Below are 27,663 nucleotides of genomic sequence, written 5' to 3'. Positions count from 1 at the left end.
CAATTCATCTGACTCAGCATAATTCTATTGTTTAACTACTGTAACTCACTGTTGTTCAAACCTGTATAATACAAACAGCAGTCTGCTAAGCCGTCACTTAATATTTCTATCAATTCTCATTCCTTGTTTCATTTTCAAAAACGGAGCAGATCTTATTTATGTAACATTTAATACAGAGTACTTCAAATTTTGAATTAGTTGTATAATGTTGTTGCTAAACACTTCATTAAAAAACAGAAAAAGGTTGGTAAATATATTACTGCAGAAGGCCAGGCTTAAAAAAAATTAATTTTCTAATTTGGCTTTTTGCAATTGTCTTATATTTATGTAGGAAATGACTTAAACTTCTGCTTTGTTTTCCCTTCTGCTGCATTTTGCTATTCATCTTTATTCTGATATTAAGTTCTTACGGTAGCTAATGGAAGGCTATAAACATGCTGTAGTAAGTAAACAGAGTACTGCATTCTTAAAACTATAAACCTATACCTTCTATATGTATAATTCTATACCTTCTATAACATTACACTTACACCAAAGACTATGTAAAGAATTATTTGGTGATTTACCTGGTCTTGAGGAAGGTACTCTTGCTATCTCTAGGGAACAAGGTTTTTTGGTCACTGCTATGTCTATCGAATCACAAAGACTGCTGTCATTTTCTGAAGCAACTGCATCCAGAGGTACAGAGGGTATTGCTTCCAATGCATAACCTCTCTTCTTTGAATAAGATTCCTGAAATGCAAAAATTTAAGTACGTAAGAGAGATATTTCTCAGATGACACAGGAAAAGAACCAGGTTCAATAACTCTGGTTAGCAGGGTTTAAAATTCAGTAAATAAAATACCACGTTCTGCTGAAACTCAAATGTAACAGACTGGAAGAATTGCATGCTAGACGATAACATTTCCTGTTTCTTTAAATTTTTGCGCAATATATTTCTTGTTTAGTTACAGAAATGTCTTTATTCATCAAATTTTGTATTTAGCAAAAGCTCCAACATAACTGGTCTCGCCATACCTACTTTGCTAGGTTCTAGTTCGGGGGATGTCCCTTATTCCATTTTTTTAACTATATCTCATGAAAGTGACAATTATGTTACCAATGCAACTACTTTCTCTCTGGGGATGTTTTTACAATATGTTTATATTATAAATAAGAAAGCTAAAAATATGCCATCTACATTTTGATGGCACAATCCCAGGTTGTGAATGAAGATGAATTACTGCTCTATATTTGAGCAAACAGCAATAATGGCGCAAGATCCCTTAACAGGGATACATATGGTGAATTCCCATCATTAGCAAATGTCGAGGGAGGGAAAAAAAGGAATTGGTCAGAAGTTTTGCTGGTACCCTAAGCTGTCCAACCAAGCAGACGCTCTCTGCTTTATAACATGAATAAGATGATACCGTACAGTTTCACCAGAGTTTCTTGATTTGTGATTTTTTTTTTTAATTCCACCAGAAATCAATTGCATGGGCAAAGACATATTTCCATGTCTTTCTTACATTAGACATATGGATGCCTGAGAAAGTCAAGCACCACACATAAATCAAATATGATATAATAAAATGCAATGGGCCAGAAAGTACCCTGACAGTTAGATAATATCACAGCACTACTCAGAAAATGACTGAAGAACACGATGAGGAGAACAGGATGTGGAATAACAATTTCTTCAACAAGAACAACTCATATTTCCTAAGGTAAACTATGGCTGTAGATAACAGCTCCACTTCTAAATTCTACTTGATGACTTCAGTAGAACCAAATTTTAAATTACTCCTACGTTAACCCACCACTGAATAAAGAACTTGAAAATGAATATTGGAAATAGTTAACAGGGAAAAAATTATACGAAATAAACAGAATACTAACAAGCATTTGTAATAAAAAAATGAGAGTATGCACTAGCAAACAATACAAGATTAGTGGTCCATGTTCAAAAAACATGCCAAGAAGAGGAATACGATTGCATCTATACCTTTTTTACCCTTTCCTCTTTATGTCTAGTTGGAGTATGAGCTCTCAGCATTAGCAATTTCACTGATATATACTAATCGTAACTAGTTTCAGCTAGCAACTCCAATGACACAACAAGGAATTAGAAAAGTTTGCAAGTGGGCTTACTGCAGCTCCAAATACAGCTTTTTAAACTTAAGCCGTCTCATTCCTCAATCCTGCAAATAACACTTGCATAAAATTAAGCATGGATATTAGGAAGAGTACAACTGAAATCAGTAAGTTTACAAATACAGACTTTTGTTACTGGAATAAATGTTCATGAGATGAAACCTTAAGGTTTAAATTGGAGTAGACTTCAAAAACCTTGTAATTGATAAATAACAGCAGTGTTAACTCTATTATATTCCTGCCTCTTTATCACAATAAATATAGAAAATATTTCTCCCTAGACTGCACTGTGTAATGTGGAGATACCGAAGCAGCTGAAGTGCAACTGCAGGACAAGAGGGTGATTCCTTCCTACCCTGAAAAAAAGGAATTTCTACCTTGTGCATTTAAGTCTGCTGTAAAAAGACAGAGGAAAAAATGTATTTACTTAAGCAATGACTAAAACTTCAATTTAATCCTTGTACATGCAAGGAGTAAGTCAGAATGCCAAAAGCCTAGTAAATCTGCCTAAAGAAGGCCATGAAGAAATACTGCAGCCTTAAAATTGTCACCAAACACCAAAGTGAAACCCTGCTCAGCTCCTGAAATCAGGTACAGGAAAAAAAACCCCAACGTTAAAAAAAAATATATGACACATAATAGATGTTGGATCGTACTTCCACTGAATAAAGAACTTGAAAATGAATATTGGAAATAGTTAACAGGGAAAAAATTATACGAAATAAACAGAATACTAACAAGCATTTGTAATAAAAAAATGAGAGTATGCACTAGCAAACAATACAAGATTAGTGGTCCATGTTCAAAAAACATGCCAAGAAGAGGAATACGATTGCATCTATACCTTTTTTACCCTTTCCTCTTTATGTCTAGTTGGAGTATGAGCTCTCAGCATTAGCAATTTCACTGATATATACTAATCGTAACTAGTTTCAGCTAGCAACTCCAATGACACAACAAGGAATTAGAAAAGTTTGCAAGTGGGCTTACTGCAGCTCCAAATACAGCTTTTTAAACTTAAGCCGTCTCATTCCTCAATCCTGCAAATAACACTTGCATAAAATTAAGCATGGATATTAGGAAGAGTACAACTGAAATCAGTAAGTTTACAAATACAGACTTTTATTACTGGAATAAATGTTCATGAGATGAAACCTTAAGGTTTAAATTGGAGTAGACTTCAAAAACCTTGTAATTGATAAATAACAGCAGTGTTAACTCTATTATATTCCTGCCTCTTTATCACAATAAATATAGAAAATATTTCTCCCTAGACTGCACTGTGTAATGTGGAGATACCGAAGCAGCTGAAGTGCAACTGCAGGACAAGAGGGTGATTCCTTCCTACCCTGAAAAAAAGGAATTTCTACCTTGTGCATTTAAGTCTGCTGTAAAAAGACAGAGGAAAAAATGTATTTACTTAAGCAATGACTAAAACTTCAATTTAATCCTTGTACATGCAAGGAGTAAGTCAGAATGCCAAAAGCCTAGTAAATCTGCCTAAAGAAGGCCATGAAGAAATACTGCAGCCTTAAAATTGTCACCAAACACCAAAGTGAAACCCTGCTCAGCTCCTGAAATCAGGTACAGGAAAAAAAACCCCAACGTTAAAAAAAAATATATGACATAATAGATGTTGGATCGTACTTCATGTCTATGTCACCCAGTATTCTGTCTACAAAGGCAGCCAACGATGCTGGCCTAGAGAACAGTGAGACCGTCACAAGACCAGGACAAGCATGTAGTAGTAATCCTCCTCCAACAACCCTATTGGGATCCCACACTTCACAGTGAAAAGGCGCTGACTTTGTTTTGCATGTCCGCCAAACAAACTTTCTAAAATTATTTTTTCAAGTTGCCTTTAGAGCACATGTTACTTCTTACAGTTTGCATGTGCCCTGTTTTGTATTTAGCTATCTCACCATGTTTGACATCCCTAATTCTTGTACTCTAGAAGGCAATGGATGGCTGTTCTTTACATATCCTTTTCTTGTGATTTCACAGACCTCTATCACACTTCCCCTGTCCTCTTCTTTAGGGAATGAGAAATTCTAATCTACTCACCCAGCTGTTCTAGCCTTTTGACCATCCCTGCCACCCTTCACCCTCTCAGTCTTCAGTGATGTGACAGGGAACAGATTTGCACATGGTATTCAAGATGAGGGCTTACCAGGTATTCGTACTGACATAATGAAGTTCCCCTCTTTTGTACTCTACTCCTTTCCTAATTGCTCTTACCATTCAACTTGATTTTCTGAATGTTATTCAACATTCTGTAATTAACATTACAAGAATATAAATGTTGGAGAAGAATAAATAAAAATGATGGGGTTACTGAGAAAATGATTGGAATGTAAATTACTGACAAGTAAATTCTTCCTAAATCTCTGCCTAATAAAGCAAATATGATAATAGTATGCCAAGCAGAACTTAAATAAGTTAGAGTCAAAAAAGAATTGCTAATACTTTAAAAAGCCTGGAATTCTATCAACTGATTAAGTGAAGATCATAAGCCTTAATTAAAAGAGCACATGTAGCAAAAAAAGACAAACTTCTTATTACTAGAGAAAAGCAATGTAAAGTGTTCTGGTTGCTGCAATGTGTTCTCCATTTTGCAGGTACTGAGCATATTCCAATTAATTCAAATTAGATGTTAGCAGATGACATAAAATTGTCTTCTGGCATCAAGCAATGCGATTCTGTTTTTTTCCTAAGATTAAAAGCTCTTCAGCATTCTTCTCAATAATATCAGTTCTGTTGTCTCACATCACCACCGCAATGAGCAGTAACTCTACAGTAATCCTACATATCCTAGGTATTTTCAACTGCATAATAAAACCTTCTAAAGAAATAGTCTTCCAGTATAGTTGAATAATCTTTAGTCTCGAAATCAAAATAATCTGAGTTTGTTTTTTTTAAATTAGAGATTATTCAATCTTGAATTCCTGTAAATTATTCCAAAAAGTTGAAGATGACACCTGTAACTGATCACCACTATCAAGTCAGAGTTTGTTCTTGTTTGCAATTACAACTTCATAAAAGTAATGTGCTGGGCTGCCAGTAAGTTAAAATAAGTATTTTTGTGGAAAGGATAAAAATACATACACAATAGAAGTGAGAGAAAAAGAGAAGAGTGCGAGTGCGTGAGTCACTGGGAGAGCATTAGAGAACACTTGCCCATACTGATAAAACATAAATTAGATTTTTGCCTTGCAGAAAGAAACAGCAATATGAGATTGAAGTTGCAGAGCACATGCCAGGGACACAACATAGCCCTTACTTAGAGGCTTCCAGCCTATCACATGTAGTCTGAAACCTAAACAGGACTAGAAAATAGAAAGGCAGGGAGGTTGTGATTGTTGATCAGAGGGAATGAATTTGCTTGTAAAATATCTATGTGGGAATTGCAAATGGTTATATACGAGCATGAAACAATATTCTATAACATGAGTAAATCTTCAAAAACTACATGGCATTGAGTAAGGCCTTTTTTCCATGTTTCTGCCAAGCTTCTAGCTACTCTTGCTTCTGCCTTCTAGATACTTTTGCATTTCCTTATAAGGATCAGCCTGAATGATGTATGCTCAAGGACTGAGATACAAGCAGTATATACAAATTTGTGGGTTTATGACCTAAGAATAAAAAGATAGAGGCTCAGTAGGCATCTAATCTGAACTGACATTCTGACAAGAAGATGGAATTTGTATTTAACTGAAAATTTTTCATGCCATCCATCTCCTTTCCTATAGAAATCAGGTCAGTTGAAGTTTTATTCCCAAGAACATGAGACAAACACATCAGAGACAGAAATGACTTCCAGATGAGCAACAACAGAAAAACTGTTCTTTAAAGATGTACTGTTATATCTCATTCATCACAGTGATAATTCACGTAGGTATGTTGTGTCTCACCAGGAAGTTATTAACTTATAACCTATACATTCTAAATTTATGAACAGTTGTCTGACTTTCTGGAGTCTAGACTATTCACACTTGAAGGCCACACTGTATCCTGGTATTTGAAAACTTATTAGATCTGGATTTGCTTAAGTTTCTCTTTTGATATATGACTTCCTTTGTCATTAAACGCTAACTGTCCTCACAATTTATGTAAGGCACCTAATAAGAATCACAGAAGTTAGAAGAAATATTTACGTTAGCTCCAAGGCACTTTTTTAGAAAGTACGGGGAGCAAGAATGCCCCTATACGTATTTATACTTGAAAATATAAGTTTAGGACACTGGTTAAGGAAGAGAATGATTAGCAGTTTCAATGGTCTTAAATTACATTTTCAGATAATTCAGACTTTTAAAGAAAATCAATTATTATAGCCATAAAGTTACCTGCAAACATATATGACAAAAAGTTGAAGACACCCAAGGTTTCTTTTCTTCTGAATAATAAACCTTAAAGGAGAAATATTCTCATATATTGAGAATAGAAGAATGCAATATATTTGCCATCCTTATAAAACTTCATTTTCATTTATATTGATAATGAAGAACTGCTATTAAATTATGAAATACCCCTTGAGCTCCACCAGGGCGTCATATCTTCTCCCCTGGCGTGCTGCATGCCAGAGGACCAGCATGAAGAACCCAAGCGGCTGTTCTTCCATCACAGTGTGATAAATTCTGCCTACTTATTCTTCAGGAAAGTACTGTTATACTTCTATTAATAAAACTTTGGAGAGTTATTGATCCTAAACGCTCCGTCAACCCAAAGGTGATGAGTACCACAAGAATGAGCTATGACTATTGCATTTATCCCATTTATGTCATAGAATCATGGAATTATAGAATAGCTTGGGTTGGAAGGGACCTTTAAAGGTCATCCAGTCCAACTTCCCTGCATTGAGCAGGGACAACTCCAACTAGATCGGTTGCTCAGAGCCCCATCCAACGTGACCTTGAATGTTTCCAGTAATGGGGCATCTACCCACCTCTCTGGAAAACCTGTTCCAGTGTTTCACTACCCTCACTGTAAAAAATGTCTTCCTCATATCCAAGTCTGAATGTGTTTGCATCAAACATACTTCCTGATGTTTGTAAACAGACTGATGTATAATGTTGTTATATTGGGACACTTCACACTGAAATATTCATGATAAGTAACCAAAGGTTGCTGAGAGGAATTGAGAACTCAATCAAGAAAGAAGTCCTGACCAGTCACTGAAGATAACTAGAATAGTTTTTTGAGATGCAGCAAGGTGGTGGGCAGAATGCCCGAAATTGAAGGGTGTTGTGTGAGTTTGTCACAAGAATGTACTGAGCAAAAACAATTGATTTTTTTCTATGTCATCGTAACCCAAAACCACAATTAGATGGAGAAATATTTATTTTGACTGCCTCTCCATTAAAAGAAATCAGGTTTATTACTATAATTTTATGGCTAGTAAAACCGCTTTTATCTATTACTAATAATTTAACCAAAGTAATTTTTATAGTATCATGTAATTAGAATCATTTTTCATGAGTCAAACTATGATAAATGTTCATTGTTATGACAGCTAGAAACACTTGAATATGTAATTTGTCATAGAACAGATAATAAGGTTCACTTCATGATATATTCCAGAATCTGGAAAATCCCCAGTAATCTCATTTAAGGGTAATGACACTGGAGGATCTACTGTGGTCTACACAAAGTATTTATAATACAGATTTTAAAAGGGTATTCTGTTCTACCCTCTCACCAAGCATCTGAAACAGTGGGTTTGCTATTGTAGGGGTAATACATGTACAAAGTTTTCTGAAATAATGCTTTCCCTCCAGCAACTGAAACACCCTTTGTGAATAAGTTTCAGTAAGCCTTCCACAGAGCTGAGAAAGATGTTCATTTTAAAAAAACATGCTAAATGTGTTGTCTTGTATATTTATATTGCTAGAAATGTAATGATGCATAATTTTTCAGAAACTATTCAAAAAAGTTAGATCTGCTTTTTCAAACTTTGTGTTCAAGGAAAAATGAGCATTATTTACATAGCACCCCAAATGTAGGTTTATCCTCCCCTTTTCAAATGCATATTTTTACATACCTTGGTTAGAATCTAAAATTTCATATGAAAACTCTACAAGTGTCAGTCCCTGAAAGCTAAAGGTTCCTACAAAGCTTTACAACACAAATCTCACTAATGTAGCCTAAACTATAAATGTCTGAAAATATGGGTAAATTGCAAGGATAATGAATGCAGTGTTAACCTCAGCAGCAGAAACACAGCACTGTATTTTATGCAGAGTTTTCATAATTCTATCTGGCAGATATTCAGAATTTTAAATGAAGTTAGATTGTTGTAGTCATGTTACATGCTTTCCCATGCATACAACATTCAGGGCATGAAAAAGAGCAGATGCTTCCTCTAATGAATAACTCACTGTGACAAAGAATATACCGCAAGTCTACATAATCTGGTTTATGCAAATGCTAATGGTTGTGTGTGGCAATGTAGCATAATACAATAACTGGTTTAATAAATGATTCTTAGTTTAGCTGAACAAAATGCAATTACAAACTAGAAAGTAATTTCCAGGTTAAATATCCTCCCATTTTTCCAGTTTTCATGAACAATGTTAAACAAAAAAACCACGTCTTGTTTGAATACCAAGCTATAGGAAAATGCCTATTTAAAATAAAGCCTATTATATTAAAAAGATAAAATGAGCTGAAACCTCAGCTCCATGGAAACAATACTTCTCTGCAAGTTGCTTATGCTCTAATGCCTAGGTTTTAAACACACACACACAAAAAAGCAGTTAGCTCAATTCATGGGGCAAATTTTTGTAAATTAAAAAAAAATCAGGAAGAACAAATTAAGAATAGAATATTATGCATTACCAAGTATCATAATAAAACCACTAGTTAATCTTTGTAAAAGTATTCAGATATCATTTCATATCCAGACTTCATATTTGATGGAGGGCCCATACAAACATTTACTTTTATACAACACTATCTCCAGTAAGAGGTAGAATAACCCATTAGAAACTGAGAATTTGGGGCCAGAAGGTGAATGAAGAGGCTCAGAAGAGTGTCACAGTTTCAAGGGTGTCACCTTCAAAGTTCAACACACACAGAACAACAGGAAGAAGGCTCTTCTGGCATCTACAGTGGTCGGAAGAAAGAAATTGCTTTCCACTTTCCCAGAGATCGATAAATACATGCGTACTTTGTCAGGCTCTGGATTTCATTTGCTAACAGCCCAAAGTTCTGAAGGTGGTTACGAAGGGACATTTTACACAATACCAGTTTGTTACATAATCAGAACTCTATACTTAAAAAAAAAAAAGAGGGTTTTCTTATTTGTAAGAAAAGGATCACAACAAGTCTTATAGGAAGAGTGGTAGAACCCCTGCCTTACAGGGATACCAGTAGTATGTGACTAGCAACTGACAGATTCATTTTGAGCATCACCAAAAAAAAAAAAAACCTGTAAAGTCACCATTAAAGTAAGCCAATAAAAGACTTTTTTTTCCAATTTGGGTTAATGTTTTTGAATGTGCCTGAGTGTAGGTGTGAAACATGCACAGAAGGCATGAATGAGAATTTATAGTTCTGCCTTTGGACCACAAGGCAGTGAACCATTCATGCTTCTCCCCAGACCCATAGGTTTTGTCCAGCTCTTAAACAAGTTTTGTCTCCTACTCTACTAAAACTTACCAATCTTTGGTTTCCAACAGAAGCAGTGAACATGAAGTAAAACTAATCCCTCATATTATAAGGGCCAAAATCATAGAAAAATGTTAAATATCAAGAAACCCTGCAGTGCAGTCAGCATTTACTAGACAGCAAATGCAGAAAAAATTAACACACTACCCCATGTTAAGCAGACAGGCTGAATTTTTCTCACATTTTACAGCTTCATTCCTATCAATTACTGTACCAGCAAATGAAAAATATATGGGTTGCTATGGAGGAGAGAGAGGAATTGAACACACCTAAGTAGATCTGGAAGCAAAACACGTCATCTGTGTGAACAGTAAATTTCACTATTAACATAAAGCAAAAAAGAACCCTAGAACTGCAAACTGACTTGATTGGAGGGCAGATAATATCACTAAAATGAGATGTTATGAAAGACATTTTCTTTGAAAAGAAAAGTTTGGTAAAGTGTGTTAATCCATTATCTGTTACGAATAATCTGTGCATTTTTAAGAAAATATCCTGTATCTGCCCATGCATCTTGTTCTGAAGTCACATAAATACTTTCACAAATTTGCACAATAGAAACCAATTGCTTGATACCATACACAATGGATTTAATAGAAGCTACAAATAAACATTTGCTATTTCAGGAAAGGGAATCTCCCATGTTTAAAAGTTTTCCAGTTTGCTACGGAAGAAATAAAAATTTAATTATGTTTGGTATAAAAGTTATTATTGCAGTAGTGTAAGCCAAGACTCTCTTGAAAGAAACCCCTCCTACACATGCTCCCACAGTAAAACAAAGAACAAGAAAATGTTTTTCCAAATATTAAAGTTAATGAAAGTCATATTATCAAAAATGAACAACTTTGTTGTGAATCATACCTTCATCTGGTACACAACTGAAGAGAAAATGTGATACAAAATTAACAGAAGAAGAAAATTTTGAAATTGTTCCTTAAAGGTCCCAGGATACATGCAAGGTCTGTAAAAGTTAGTACTTTCTGATTAAATAGGACCAAATTACATTTGTCTACAAGCAGCAGGGTATTGCAGCAATGTGAAAACTGAACCTAACAGTAAGAAACAATCAGAGGGAAAGTCAATTCATACTATAAGTTAGAATTAGTATTTAAAAACTGTAAAATAAATTATTCCATTACAGCAGGAGAAATATGCACAATAGCAGTAGACAAATGTTAATACAACATCGTCCATATCTCCTATGTTCTTAAAGAATCCAGTAACTTCCTATTTCAAACCACAGATCAGAGCCATAATTCTGAACGAGACCCTGGGAACTCTGCTGTTTCCTGGCCAAAAATGTGCCAAAAATCCACTAACACTCATAATATGGATATTTAGCTTTATGGATACAAAAAGTTCCATCATCCAGAACTATTTTATCATACTGCCTACATACTTGGCAATTTTTTGAGGTCTGACTTGGCCACGTTGAACTCAACTAAGACTGAAATATAAGGATATGTGCTTGCTTTGGCTGGGATAGAGTTCATTTTCTTCACAGTAGCTGGTACAGGGCTCTGCTTTGGGTTTGTGCTGAGAACAGGGTTGGTATCACAGGGATGCTTTCGTTCCTGCTGGTGCTGAGAACAGGGTTGATATCTCAGGGATGCTTTCATTCCTTCTAGGCAGTGCTCACACAGAGCCAAGGCCTTTCCTGACTCTCACCCCACCCCACCAGCGAGCAGGGAGGGAGGGCACAAGAAGATGGGGGGGCACAGCCGGGACAGCTGACCCCAACTGACCAAAGGGATACCCCACACCGTATGACGCCATGCTCAGCATGTAGAGCTGGGGGAAGAAGAAGGAAGGGGGGAGTGATAGCGTTTGTCTTCCCAAGTCACTGCTACGCGTGATGGAGCTCTGCTGTCCTGGAGATGGCTGAGCACCTGCCTGCCCGTGGGAAGTAGTGAACGAATTCCTTGTTTTGCTTTGCTTGTGTGTGCGGCTTTCGCTTTCCCTATTAAACTGTCTTTATCTCAACCCACGAGTGTTCTCACTTTTACTGTTCTGATTCTCTCTCCCCCATCCCACCAGGATAGAGGGAGCGAGCAAGCAGCTGTGTGGGGCTTCATTGCTGGGTGGGGTTAAACCACGGAACTGGAGAATATGTCGGCATAGATACCTAATTCACTACTCATCACTGAAGGAGAAACATTCAGCTAATAAAAATGCTACTTCCTTATGGCTCTTTAAATAAGGAATCCCACTGGTTTATGTCAAAGCTCTACTGCTTTAATTATTACTCTAATGATTTCTGTGGTATGATAATCTACTTATTTATTACAAATACTCAGCCTTAGTTATTGCATAATGGAAACTGAGAATGTGGAGATTATATAAAATGAAGTGAATAAGGATTATAAGGGAATTGAGGTCACATTTTCAATTAAATTTGAACTTTAAAAACTTTCTATAGGTTCACTATAAAATTCCAGTTTCAGAACAGCTACCACAGGATCATATGCCAATTTGGCCAGAATTCAGGAATCTTGCCCCAGATTTGCAGTCACATTAGCTGTATGTAATACCTTTCCTACAGATATTCTCTATTAATGCTATGTGAGCTTCCTTCATATATGAACAAACTAGTATGTCAGTGTTTCACACAAACAAGGCAGTAAAAAGTACACAAAACTCTTTGCCTACTGATTCTATTGCTCTAGGTTCTGATTAAACTAATTTCTTATATTTCAATAAATAACTCACTTCAAAATAGCAATGTAAATGCTCAAAGCTGACATAACTCAAGTAATTTGCAAACTCAAGATCCTTTCATAATTTCACAATGAGGAAACAGAGTTGGTCAAAAAAAGAAGTCTGCTACTCAAAGCCTGTATGTCATGCAGAATCACCTGAAGCCAGACAACAGTGAACACTTGGCAGTCGATCTTTCTTTCTGGGTCAAAAATGAGATATTCTAGCCACTTACAATCCAAAGTGTGGAGTGTCTGCAGTTCTTTGCTCATACAGCCCTGCTGAGAAATAATTGTCCTTCAGAGAAAGATGTTAAGATAGCTGTCCTTAAGAGGCAGCTCAAAAACTGTTCCTGCACTTTACAATAGAACATTATCACAATCAAAAGAATAATAATAATAAAAAAAAGATACACACAGTCTGTCCACTTTGGAAATGGGCAGAAAGGAGTGGAGGAAGGCCTTCTGCTTTGTCAGCTGTGTACCCTCTGTAAGTGCCCTGGTGTTTAATTTGCACACAAATTCAGCTCAAAAGTGAGGCATGTGGTCAAACACATCCCTTTACTTCATGTCTCACACTGGCTGGCTCCCAGTGGCTTCCTGTTCAACATAAAAGAGCAATCAATTGAATGTCTTCAGAGGTGTCCAGACTTTCTCATTGATACAGGGAGCACAAGCACCCAGATGGGTTTCTGAATGAACTTTTTGTCAATATTTATTCATCACAATGCAAAAAACAATAACTCTATAAAACCAATCTGAATAAGGCAGAATTTAGGCCCCTGTCTAGATACAAATGAATTACAATAGTTTACTCAAAAAGCTTTATGTGCATGTAGACCTTCAGTATCTGCTAAACATAAAGGCTGATTAGGGAGGAAGCTAGTGGGTTTTAAGTACTTAAGACAATTAGGTAGGCTAAAACAGAGTTATAGACTCAGTTTTGCTAAATTAAAAATTAGATAGAATTAAATGAGACTTAACATTGCCTAAAAATTTTATACTGTGAAAAAGAAGAGAGAAAATAAAATGTTGTGAATAAAAAATTGGGATACTATAAAATTAGAGCACCTTCAAAAAAATATAGTCAACTTGATACTGTCAATTTATTAATCTACCTCCATGTCTTCACACTTGTGTTGAAAACGCTGCAAAATGCCTGGTGGACTGTTCTGCTTATACAGAGACACATATGTAACGTTTTTTAAAAAGCTCTCTCCCTCTTTTTCTAAATTAACACAACTGTTCCCTATATTATTAGTAGTATTACTGTTATTTCTATTATAGTAAGTTTTTATGGATCAGGACTGCTTATTGCTTCTGGAAAGGGAATAGAGCATTTGCATTCTACAGCAATATGAAAGATTGATTAACACCATTCTAGGTAGAAAAACATAAAACAGGACATTCCTCATTTCCTAGCTAAATTGCCTTTCTGAAAGGCCTCAAAGTGAAAAGACATATTTGAGTAGATTTGGCAGATCACACTTTCTATCAATAAACAAATCCAAAAAAACTTATAATGAAAACATGAAACAATGTAGTCTTACATATTTCCCTTTGATATCTCAAATATGGACTCTCCTTAACTTCAGTTTCAATTTGATTGACTTCCAATTCACTAGTTCACCTTAATTATGAATTAGTAATAGTGGAAATAGTGGAAAAATCATAACAATCAGTTTCAGACTGTAAGAAAGCCTTAGCCTTAGACTGGGTTTGGATTTTAGTGAACACATGTCTCCTGATAAAGCTCTGTATGTATGGAAGCCCAAACAGGATTAAGCACATTAACGCTTATGCTTAAGTAGGCTTAAGTAATTTGTTGAATTGGGGTTTATCTCATTTGCAGACTCAGTATAATGGGTACTGCTAATAAAAGTTTTCAGTGAAATACAACAGCCAGACATGGCATTAAACCCAAGGCATGCAATTTCTTTTGTACAGCAAGAGAGGATTCACAATTACAGACTACAAAGTTGTTCTTTTTAAATGCTCAGTTGTCAGTCAGGTCTTTTCTTCACAAAGAAATCAGGTTCTATCAATTTTACAGACTTCTCCAGGGACTTACTCTATGAAGCTATGAATTTCCCTGCTACTAAAAACTGAAGTAAAAAAAAAAAAAAATCCCTCACAGTTTCCAGTATAAGCTTGTCAGTGGTTCTCAAATCTATTTGTGCCACCATCAAAAAAAAACCCAAACTCACAAACCCAAACCAGAAAAAATGTTGCCAGGCTCAAAAAAAGTCCCAAAATGTCAAGTGCCTTTAAACAGCCCTTCACGGAACTGCAACCTTACCGCAGCATGACTTAACGGCTAATCCGTGTAGTAAATCCATGCAGTAATCACAGTGCCCAGATATCACCACCCAACTGATCTCTTAACTCCAGATACCTCAAATATCAGATTTTTTGTCCATAAACTCTTTTCCTCCTGTTACTATCATAGAAACAGCAAATACAAAGTACCTATGATGGCTTTTCTCCCACAAAATGTAATACTGAACAGTAAACCCAATTTGGTCAGAATAACCGGGAACTTCACATAAATTTTCAAGTTTCAACATACTGCTTGAATTTTTCTGCTATGAAGCAGCTGAAGTTCAAACATTAAGTTTTTAATTCAAAGTTCAACTTCTTTCACATAAAAAAGTATTTGCATTATTGATATCCTTTCGTTGTGCAATTCAAATTGATTTTTCTTTTCAATTGTTCCATAATTTGTCAGGAAGTACTGAAAGCTAAAGCATTGTGAAAGTGGGTCTTCTGGTTACTATCAAATTGCAAACCACAAAATAACAAAAATGTAACATTATACTATTTAAAATCTTCCGAGTTGATCACTGTGCCATATTTCAGTTATGAATATGACAGTGTTCAATTCAACAATTTCTACATGAATTTGAATATCTTTAACAGCAATTAAAGTCCATCTCAAAAACCAGACATCAATACTTCAGATGATTTCTGAGCTATATCAACAATTCCAGTATTACTCAACACTTCTCCTCTTTGCCTATCTCATTCAATTTAATTTTGCTCTTACATGATCACAGCAAGAGACAACACAGACCAGCAGTGCCCAGATTTACACAGTGCTGGACAGGGGTAGCTGTACTTTCACAAACAATAATTTACAAACTGAAGAAAATTGAGTCAGTCCTAAATTTTTAAATAAACCTGCTCATCTGAGGTCACATATCTGGAATTTTACAGAAAGTTATAGAATGTAGATGTTTATATATAATTATATCAAAGATCTCTGGAAGTCATCTCATCCAAACTTTCAGTCAAAGCAGAGCTACCTTAACCATTAGGTTTGCTCTGGGCCTTGTCCAGACAATTCTGAAAATACCCATGGATAAATAGATTACATCTCTGGTTACTTTGCATACCTGTGTAGTGGTGTCTAGATTGTACAGCCAGTACAGTAAAAATGCATTTGCCACAAGACATCTGAAGTCAGGGGCAACAGGAAATTTACAGTGGAAATTAAGAAGCTACATACTATATGCAAGAACAAAATGCTCAGCTTTCTTCCTTAAAACACAATCAGAAAATGTAACATAGCACTAAAATAAGCCACTTTTTTTTTTTTCAGTATACTTATTTCCCATCACTGTTCAGCACACCTGCTTTTTCTTTCTAGGCAGAATACATATTGCATTTTTCAGTAGCTGCTTCCGCATGTGGGTGGTGTGTTCCTGAAATTACCAATAAAACTTCAGCTTATTGCAGAAGAGACAACACTGCAAATCAAGAGTTTAACAGAAATATTTTGGGGGGGATGGGGTGGTGGTAATATAGGTCTCTATGTCAACCCCATTTAAGTAAATTCATCATTAAAGAGGAGAAAAAAAAATCGTATTGTTCACTGAAGGCTAGAAACTATAGGAAAATATTATAGATAATATAACAATCTTTGGCTATTCATGTTCCATGCATACTGTATGCCAAAGTTTTCCTGGCTAACGGTTGTCTTCCCTGGAAAATAATTCTGTCTTTACCATGTCTATATCATCACCTATCAAATTAGTACATCACCAAACAAGATAACAGCTTTCCTCCCCTGTAACATTTAAATCTGATAATGCCACAAGGCTTTCTGTTTCTAATGTTGGTCAACTTCAACACCAGGAAACATCAGCCAAACCTGTTTCTTCATCAGTCTAATTTGAAATGTCCTTCTACTGAATGCACTGATAGTTAAAGTTGTTGTGAACTATAAGGATGACAACATTTCTTGGCTCCAAGTTGTTAAAATAGTGTTTAGTTAAAAATATGCTCTTTGGTTTTCTCTGTTTTTATTAAAAAGCAAAGAAGAAATACTCCCTCTTCTGCACCTTAGCAGTTCAAAAAGTTACCATAACACTGACACTGAGCTTAAAATCTAAGAAAAATTTTAGATGCAACTGAAAATAAGAGTTCAAACTGGAAGAGTATGTTAATATGAAAACAAATAATGCCCAATAAATTTCCCAATATTAAAATTCTCCAGAAACAGACAACAGTCATGCTGTCTCTCTCCAGAGAGTTTCAGTACAAAGATTTTTTTAGAAATAGACTTGATCTCTATGTGAAAACTGAATTAGTTCCTTGTTTAATTTCCTTATTAATCTCTCATGTATCGTGAACTGCCTTTGCAATTGTAAACATAATTGCAACATAGTAATTTTTTTATGTCAGATTTTCTATAGGATAACCTTAAGCTGCTTCTACAATACAAACACAATACAAAATTCCTTCCCATTAAAAATTAATTTTTAAAATCATATAAATAGAAATACAGAAAGACTTGATGATCTTCTGGAACTCAGAAATGAAATACATAAACCTATTAAAGGATGCATCAAATTCCAAACTCTAAATATTCCTTTCAAAGCCTATACTGGTAAAGAAACAGCTATATACAGTTCATCTCCTAAATATATACTCAGGAGCCCACTTTCTCTTCCTTCCCTCTAAATAAAAGACTTTTTTTTTTTTTTTTTTTTTAATTTCTCTTCCCCAGGAAGTGGAAGTTACTGAAGTTCCTACCTCCAGGAATCCTGGAGTTGTATAAGCAGAATATAGATCAGTCTTAAAAGTAAATGTGAAGGTCTCCCAGAAGTTCATTGCTTCTAAAAAGATAAAATCTGACATTAAGCTAGAAACATAGTGCTGCTTTAAATATTTAAGTAAACTTTCCATATCTATCTATATTTTTGTAAATAGCTGTGCTTCCTGGCAACATGAAGATTTATTCTTATGGCTTTTAAATCCAAGTTCAGTTTTTCCCTAGCAACTGTACTGTTCTCTTTACAGATATTACTTTCATTTTGTAATAGCTAGACAAATGTGGTGTTCCTGGTTGGCCGTCATGTCAAACATAGGGAATAACTGTCAGGATTTTTAAGTTATACATGCAACACTTAATTCAAGAGACAGTGCAGTTAAGCTGATCCATCAGCTTCCTAAATGGGACATAGCTAAACCTACCTTATCTCACAATTACTTTATATCACAATTAGGAAAATACGCTGGCATGGCTGTCAAGATTAAGGTGTGCAGACTGCTTGCTTCAAACTGATAACATTGCTATGATCACTCAGGACTCTGCACCACCCATCTCACTGACATTGCAGACAGCCCTGTATTTATCTCTGTACATCAGGCCCTGTTTGCCCCTCAGAAATATTCAAAGCAACTGCCCATGAAAAAGAAAATGGAATCAAAACTAGAGAGTTTCACACATTTGGAGTATGCTGCTTTATTCCAAAGAAAATATGAGTATATATGTATGTGGGTATTAACAAACATTGTAAAATAAATATATTAGGAGCTGAATAGTAAATTAACCTACACTGCAGAAGAGAAGATTAAGACCAAGAAATGACTATGACTGCCACACAGGACTGCTCTACACTTATGTACCCTATTCCTTACCTTGCACCCCTTAACCAATCAATAAAGCAAACAGATGTCCTCACCAAACTGGTCTTTGTTCAAATTGTTTCCTACTACTTTACCAAAAAAGTTTGTTTGGGCAAACTAGGAGAGAGAGGAGCTATCCCTTGTTCAATCTTCTAAGTTTCTGGCATAAGAAGATTTTATGAGAAAAAATGGATGTTGTATTCCAGTACTTTCACCTCTAGACCTGAGCTGCTCACTGCCTTTTTCATATTTAAATATAATGAGATTGCAGAAGTTAAGGTTCCGTCCTCTCTGTAAGGTAGTTCAGGCCCTACTGTTACCAGTATTGTCCCTGTACTTTGGTACCGTATAGCTAGAGCATGATAAGACACGCAAGCATGGGTTTTTGCAAATCCTATCTGCTCCTGCAGCATTGGGAATCTTCAGGAAAGGATCCTGCAGTGGAATGGAGAACCTGTATATGAAGCGCATGCAAAGCAATCTAGCACATCTGTTCCCTCTTGGTCTTACTCTTGTTTTCTGCAATAACAGGTTAAATAACAACCACATTTCAATTCAGCTTCCAGTTTATGTATTTTATGACTTTTATCATTATCTGTCACAGTGCTGAGTGCAGCAATAAGTCTTACTGTCCCTGAACAGCTTCACCTGGGGCCTCCACCCTCACTCATGCCCATGGGCCCAGCAGCCCCATTTCAGTTCAGCCCTGGGTCCTCAGTTCCTGCTGGAGACAAGCTGCAGGAATGTCCATCTCCAACTCTGCCACATCTGTGCCCATGCCTAGCCAAGGACTCCAATGATCCAGATCCTGGCTTGCAGACTGACTTCCTAGCTTCACTTCAGACCTGCCTCATCACCATGGACATCCTGGTGATCTGCTCTTGGTTCCTGATTAACCTCACCAGGCCCGATTCTGACCCCAACATGTGGAATGACTTTCTGGCTTGACATTGGACCTGCCTTAGCATCATGAACTTGCCCCATGCGCCATGCTCAGGGCTGTCCCCAGCTGCCCTGCTCCGTCACAGGGGTGGTGGGACAAGCTCGAGCTGGTGAGGACCTGCCCTACCACCCCAGGGAGCCCCAGTAGCTCCTGATGCCTTCTCCCCCAGGGAGTCACCACCCCTGAGTGCACCCTGACAATATCCACACGCTAAGGCTTTTTCCTTTGAATAAAGCAACATATTCCAAACATGAAACTCCCAAGTTTTCATTCCATCTTGTCTTTTGACCAGTGTGTACTGAATGTTTCTCTATCAAGGGGCAGAATTTGGTGTAGCTCATCTATACACATAGAACAGGCTTTGCTGCCCAAACAAGGGCAGTTTGGGACCAGGTTTTTTATCTCAGCATGCCTCAGAGTTCTCCTAAGGACTTTGCCCCAATGTGAGTTTGCATTAAAACAAGGTAGACCAAAATGCCCCTGAACCTTTGTGAACTATCTATCTAGATAGAAGCATACAGCCTTCTCTGGGAATTCGTGATCTTCCTGTCCCTAGGAAATGCATCAGATCCCTACTGGATGAGGCTTCTTCCAGAATACAGAGGAAACAGCTAGCTATGGTTTGGGGGGTTGGTTTGGTTTGTTATTAATCTAGGTTGGTAGAAGTGCCTGTCTTGCACAAAATGATACAGAAATGAGAGCACTCACAGGAGATAATCAAGTTTTCAGTGTTTTCTGTTTTAGAGTTCCATATCCACAGCCCCTATCTATTACTAGATTATAGGCTGTTCTGATATAGGGGTACTTTCAAATCCTTTACTATGCTAAAAAAAAAGCTTGATACAAGCTGAAATTTGACCCGATGAAAAAGCAGCACCCAAAAATGACCATAACTCTGTAGTCTTCTGCTTATGGCCCTCCACATAAACTGTTATAAACATATACAAACATAGAGCAGTGAATAGAATTCAAGCTCCTTTTACCAAAAATATTAAGGGGTGAATCCTTACTCAACCTAAATTTGCTGTTCTTGCCTTTGTGAGGGCAGAAACTTAACTCCATTCACTGACTAACCAAAGGCAACATGGAATAGCAAATTGCCTGAACCAAACAAGAGAAAAAACGACAGACAGACTGGCACAGAGAACATATTCATTGGGAAGGAGCAGATTGGGATGACAAGCTTGCTGAAACTCAGACTGGGAAGAAAAATCAGTTGAAGGTTGGATTTCAGAGGAGTCAGTCTCCCACTACAGCCACAGGAGTGATACAGTTTGAAAAATAGGATCTGTGGCACATGTACTCAATGACTGAAGGTCTGACCGCTAGTGAGGCTGTAGCTGTGTGCAAAGAGCTATACTGTAGCTACCACTACAACTTACAGGCTGCAGGCGCGGTGGTGGTACAGTCCTACAGCCTGACCCTGCGGCTTGCAGTCTCAGCGAGTTTATAGTCAAGGTCGGTGACTGTGCTGCAGCCCCTGTTCCTACAACTTCACTGCTACCATTATCTACGCTGCGATCCCTTCAAGAGGAGCATAAACCAAGCTGTAGTGTCAACCCTGTTATCCGCACAACTCCGTCCTGGAAGCCTGCATTTCTTTGGAAATCCTCATAACAGTAACTACCCACACACATATGAAGCTGATATTGTGTTGTTTCTACCTCTGAACTTTCCCATTCTACATTTAGCTGAATTATCAGTCTGTTGACTAATTTCTCATTTAAGATGGTCAATAATGATGACACTACAATGCTTCCAGCTTTTCTGATTATTAGCAGGCATTGCTCAAAAATATTTTTTAAGGATCATTTCTCAGTTGTCTTTGCAGTACTTACCTACAGCATAGAGAGATCTCTCCAGATAGATGTTATGCTTTGTCACATAATTCCTATTTTTGTGGCTATTCTGAGAGAAAACTATATATGAAATATCATTCTTTTATTCCACTTCTTGGACAAGAACAATGTTCATTAGTATCATGTTTTTATGAGAACCAGAAATGTAACCATTAAAGCACTAAAAATCTTGGTAGTTACTGTAGGAAGATTTTATGAGAACTTGAGACCCATGGAAGAGGTTCTACTACTGTTCTACCATCAAAGCTTTGTCTCAGTTTAACATAGACAGCATTGCAGAGTAAACTTTCCATTGAAGTCAGCAATGCTAAAATTTGAGGCTGCTGTAGAAGTACTTTTGGGGTTTTACATCTTTGAAAGGTTTCAAAACTGCTTTTACTGTGCTGATATTTAAGATTATTAGAAATTCTGGACTCTGTAAAAGAGAATTATTTAGTTATAAAGGTGTAGAAAACGTTTTCCTTTTGTACTGGCTGACATCCAAAAGGAATTTCCTAATAAAGGTTTTCAGATATGAAAATACTCCTTTGTGGAAATCAACATTTTTCACAAAAAAGTGCATCAGTGTTAGCAAGGATGAAATTTCTGCCCCAAAAGAAAGATTAATTTCAGAAAAAAGCAATAGCCCCACAGTAACCATAAATCAAAACCAACAAATGTAATCCATTCTCTGCTAAAATAAGAAGAGGCATTTAAGTCTCCCAAAATCCATCTGGGTATCCTTGCTCTCTGGATTTTTTTTTTATTTTTTTATTTTTATTTCTATTTTGGGGGTGGATGAAGCTGGTTGTTAGCTCCATTTTGATGTAGAATTGGGCACTTTTTAAAACCTTGAAACATTTACAAGATGCATAAAGACTTTCCACCAAGCTCTTCCAGGTCTTCACCAACTGTGAGACTGTAAAAGAGAGCCGCTTATTCTGAGAATACCTGTATTACTGCTACGTTAGTTTTTAAATTCTATCTGCAGAACAATTTATACAGAACTTTCTATAACAGCCATTTCTAAAATGACACTTCCCAGCGCAGTACAGACAGGAATGACATGCTGCATGTCAGAAGTACCTTCAGCCAAGCTTTTTTCCATAATTGCAATAAAGAAATCAAGTTTGTCAAGGAGATAACTGCTCTTTTCTTTGGTATATTGAAAACTGTTAGCTCATTAGGTCACAGACGGACACTGTCATAATCTCACCTAAAATTCACTTTCATTTTACCATTGTACCTCTGACTGTGTATTATAAACCAAGAATCAATCTTTATGTTTGTTCTCCTTTGATGTGTAAACACAGTATATTTATATAACTGTAAAACCTATTTTTTAGCTAGAGGAGAACTGGAAAAATGAACTTGCTGTTTGTGTTCAAGAGTAATTGATAGACCCTCTTCCCTATTTTGGGGTCTTTAGCAGAGTACGGATTTTAAGACCTGTCAAGTACCCTTATCTCATCGTTCTTCATGATGAAGTCCACATTTTCTGATATGTTAGTGGACTGTCATGAGGACCAGAAACACATTGTCGTACTTTTACCTAGAAAGTGCTGTTGCAGATTATATCTATTATACTTTGTTAGACCAATCAAAGATATTGGTCTTAATCTAAAAACTGAAATAAATCATTTGTCTTCTCGATCACTTAGAATAAGACGTTCTGTGCTGCATTCTGAAATAAATGTGAAAGATCCAATAGATTAGCTAACAGCTTGGAAGATTGCATACAATGATGGCAACACTTTATAAACTGAATTCACGGGTTTGTAATTTGGAAATTTTTCACTATTTAACTTCTTTCCTTTCTTCCATAAAACCAACAAAACCCCCAAACTGTCTCTGTCTTCAATTTTTATGGAGAGCAACAATCTAGAAAGGTGATCTGTCATTTCATCAATGACCATAGAAGAAATATATTTTTTTTTGCATGCAGAATTAAAAAAATCTTATTAGTTCTCAGAGCAAGAAAGGTTGAGGTTAAAATTTAAGTACAATGAATAAAACTAATTCAGGAGTCACTATCTTAAAACTTACATCGTTCTTCAAATGAATCTCTCTTTACAAAAAGGAAAGAGATACCAACCAAAAAAGCTAAATTTATTCTATTTTTCAAATGCCTTCCTCAATTTTATAAACACACTTTACATATACCTTACATTAAAAAGAAACACTGAAAACAAAAATTTTTTTTATATTAGGAAATCACTCCAAAATGGCATATATGTTCATCATAGGAAAGTTTAACAATAGATATGTGTCACCTACGGTTTAATTAAGTAAGAAAAGTTCCATATAAGAAATACTTTTTGAAACAAGTTCTTAAAAAAGAGGAATTAGTAACCACAGCACTCCTACTGTAAACCATGATAACTCCGACAGCTCTGCACCTTGCCAAATGTCTAAAGTGATAGATAGTATGAAGTAGAAAACAGCTACTGAGAGGGGAAAGGAATATAGAAGCTCCTTACAAAAAAGACAGGGCAGTGCTCATTGTTATTCAAGCACATTAGCTGCCATATCCTGTTCCCATTGACTGCAGGGGAAGCTTTAGCATTGACTTCAAACAGGTGCAAGTCCCATGAGACTAAAAGGAATAAAACGTACAGTCACGGTATGAAAGCAACAGTGTATAAAGTGTGGTGAGACAGGATATGCAATTCCAATCTGGTACACAAGAATCCGACAAAGCTATTTAAATGCAGTGCCAAGTAAGGATGCAACTGAAAAACCAGACATTTCTAAACAGAAATTTGGCAGGCCTCCATTCAACGCCACCAGAAAAGCGCAGGAAAAATGTTACAGAAATGAGAGTGCTAAACTATGGGGAGGGGGGGGGGGAAGAACAAGGGGGACCCAAAAGCAGCAATAAGTGTCATCCTGTTCTGTAGCAATATAATATCACTTGTTCAGGACACAGCTGTTGGTGTGCCTCGGTGGATACTGCAGACTGGTCTGCTTGGAGGATTGTTGGGCCTCAGACCCAAGTATATTACCCATTTTTATTTATTCTCCTCTGTATTATCATGAGCATTGGAAAATGTTTGGGGACTTTAACTTACATAATCTTCAAAGAGAAGTCTTAGGCTATATTCTTACATCAGTTGAGTTATGCATGATGTCCTCAATTAATTCTATAAAGAAAGTAGCTGAGATGTCATTATATTAATTAGAAGCTGGTCAAAAATAGACTATTTATCCCAAAGGAAACTATGTGACTTCAAAATTTCTTTCCAGATTAAATCAGAAGAGAAAGCTATGCAACACCAAACCTATCTGTCGAAATGGGGGTAATAAACATCAAACAGTCTCAATATTGAACTCATCCAGATGAGTATTACAGCAGGATGACCAAACCTTGACATTTCATTTTAAAACTGGATTTGGAGGTTAAAATGAAGATTGAAGGTAGCAATTGCAAAGGGAATAAGGCAAGACTAGAAATTACTCTAAGAGGTAAAACAGAGAAGAGGTTAAGCAGCTTTTCCATAGTTAACGTTTTATGATGAAAAGGTAAACATATACCTGTGCGAGCATGGGAAATCCAAGGTTCCTGCATCCATTACAAGGGGTCAGTGCCTCCCATAAACCTGAAGGACCACAAGTATTTTCACCTGCATCATCATCTTCTTCCTCTCTTGGTGATAAACATGTTGAAGGTGGCCTCTGTGCATAAAGAAACAGTACTTTCTAACTAAACAGTGACATATTGTAAAGAAACATTTTATTTAAATGAACTTAAAATATTCCCATTTATAAGTTCCAAAAGATAAAGTGCTATTTTAATACAAAGTAACTACTCAGCTGTATGAAAATCACACTAAGTAAGGTGCATATTGACCTATACTTTAAATATGAGTGATCATAGTATCATACATTACAAATACATATCTATTTTCTTCATTATCAAGTAATTGACAATTTCTACTTTGTTTTACTTAAAAATTTGCTTTAACATCATTAAATTTAGAATATCCCACAGAGAATAAAAACTAAGACTTGCATATATAAAAAAAATACACTAATCCCAAAAAGGAAACAGTACAAACTAAAGGGATCTTGCTTCGATAGTAACCTGTTGTGTTCAGAAAAGGAAAGTACAGCTGCATTACATTTGCCTGGATCAGTCCAAGGCTTTTGTAGAAGAAAGATAAATTCAATCAAAATATGAAGTTTCAATTTTTATTTTATAATTACCAATAATAAACTTGTTAGTTTATTTTGTAGGCAAAAAAATTTATTTAAGAATGATCTGTCTTTCTAGCTGTTTCATCAGCTAGAAAGGATGAAAGGTAGCGGGAAAAGTCACTCAGTTGTGAGTATTAAGGCTTCCATATTGGTCTCAGTGATAAGGGAATAATGCTGATTTTTGCTTAAACTAGTATCCTATTTTTTTATCACTGCCAGAAACAGGAAGAGTGGACAGTTCCCATTTATGTTCTTTTGCTACACAGGATAGTCCACTGCAACTGAATGAATTGCAGTGGCAACTTCTATTGATCTCAGGAGCAGGAGGAAGAAAGTTAAGCCAGTAATAAAGGATTTTTAAAATCTCACATTAAAAAAGAAATGACAACCAAAAAAAAAAAAGTAAATTTTACTCACACCTTAATTCTTTGTTCATATTTAAATTGGAATATGTAATAGCTGTTCTAGCCTGCTTAACATTTGTTTGTGCAGCCTACCTGATATTCAGATACTAAATGCTTTAGGAATGCTTGTTTATCTTAAAAAGCCTTTCGGAAGTGGCTGGATTTTTGCCTGACCAACATAATGCTGCTCAAGACATTGGCTGACCACATCTATTAATCTGGTGGTAACATTGGCTCTAAAGCACTGCTATGAGGCCCATATAAAAATCAAAAAAACCCACAAACCCAAACCAATCAGTGCAGATTGTGTTAGCTGATAGAATAAAGAAGTGGGGGGGGCGGGAAGAAGTGGAGAAACAGCAGCAGTTCTGAAGATGAACACAAGCTGATGGAAACTGTAAGAGAAGCAAAGGCACTGCACAGACAGGTACTAACTCAAATAATGTAACAGCTGAGGATCTTTTAACCTTTGACTCTTGTGCTACCTTCTTATGCACAAATGCAGCTGGTATACCATTAATTTAAGCAGAAAATGTAGTTCTAAATGCTATTTCAGCTCACTCACCAAAGATGAGAAACACGATATATCCATCGCTACTAGTCTGATTCCCCTCCGTTAGAAAATGGTTGTTCCCTTGCTGCAGACTTCATGAATCTAGCCATATCTTCTAAAGTTAGGTGGATTTTTTTTTATTTTTTTTTTTTAATTTTAAAAGTCAATTTCTAAAGCATTCTTAGCATGATATTTCATGAGGTTATTTTGACAGTCAAGTGGTACCACAGAATGTGTTGCCATAGCAACCAATATTCTTACACAGATTATTAAAAGGACTGGGTTAACTCTGCAGAGTGTGGGTCGCGAAGGACTATTATTGCTCTGCATTTGCATAGACAAAGGAAGCAGACTACGGGTCTTTCCCTGCTATTTATGACGCTATCTTCCATGGTGGCTGCCCTAAGTTTATATCTCAAATCTCAGAATTGTTCTACCAGAGAATAGAGTGCTTCTTGCCCCCTGGAGCAAAAAGCAAAGAACTGCAGCAGTGCTAGGTACAGGAAAGCAAGCAACACACGTTAGCTGTGACCTTACAAGCCAATGTAAGTGAATCAAGACAAAAGTCACCAAAAAAAAAAAAAAAAAGAAAGAAAAAAAAATAGTCAATGCACCTTCTAAAAGGTGAAAAATACACACACATAGTATCAGAGAGAATTTTTTAACACAACTAAAGGAAGATGAATAATGGAATTCAGTACCTTTGAATCATTCAAGGGAGAACATGTGGGTATTTAATCCTTACAGGAACAGAGGGGGGAAAAAAAATCATGGCAAAAATATTATTGAACAATAAAAAAAAAATATATGAGCAGGATGAATGAGAGTTGAATTATTTCCATTAGATTTCTTTTATATAAATAACTTAAGATGGAATGGGGGACCTCAGAAATTTAAATTAATGTTGTCAATATGAATGAGAAGTGGGGAATACTTTTTGGCAGATCTCCTGATCATTCAAAAAAGGACCAGTCGATGTCAGAGTTCACTAGACACACTATCAGAATAAATTGACTCGTACTCTTATGCAACTAGACAATCCAGGTATGAATTACATGATACAGGCTCATTTACAGAGTACAGCAGAGTAGGGTTGGCTCTTTTTACACTTAATGACCGATTTCTCTCTTCTTGCCCAGATTTCTGCTACATATAAAGCACTAAAAAGGCAGCACTAGGAGAAATGTATGTGAAGGGTCACAGAACAGCTATTGCTATCACTTTTCTCACCCATCCCCGCTGCCAGAAGCCCAGTTCTTCCCAGAAAGAGGTGCAAAGGGATAAGTCAGAGCTGCTGCAGGGAGAGAGCTGCATTTGCTAA

General features: G+C 36.3%; 1 protein-coding gene across 3 annotated transcripts in view; it reads right to left on the bottom strand.

Moving 5' to 3' along the window:
• The window catches only part of ANKS1B (ankyrin repeat and sterile alpha motif domain containing 1B), a 449,446-nt gene that overhangs the window by 310,410 nt on the left and 111,373 nt on the right, over positions 1 to 27,663 (bottom strand). For 2 of the 3 annotated variants that reach the window (XM_035901047.1, XM_035901048.1), the window contains 2 exons: positions 24,723 to 24,863; positions 567 to 732 (listed from right to left, as the gene is read on the bottom strand). In XM_035901047.1, coding sequence (XP_035756940.1) covers positions 567 to 732; positions 24,723 to 24,863 — 307 coding nt within the window. Of the gene's footprint in view, positions 1 to 566; positions 733 to 24,722; positions 24,884 to 27,663 lie in introns of all 3 variants that reach the window. The other variant, XM_035901046.1, reaches the window with a different exon arrangement.

Source organism: Egretta garzetta, unplaced genomic scaffold (assembly GCF_000687185.1).
Source record: "Egretta garzetta isolate BGI_Z169 unplaced genomic scaffold, ASM68718v1 scaffold38, whole genome shotgun sequence".
Classification (NCBI taxonomy): domain Eukaryota; kingdom Metazoa; phylum Chordata; class Aves; order Pelecaniformes; family Ardeidae; genus Egretta; species Egretta garzetta.
Note: the sequence above shows the minus strand (reverse complement) of the source record. Positions and strands in the feature narration are given on the sequence as shown.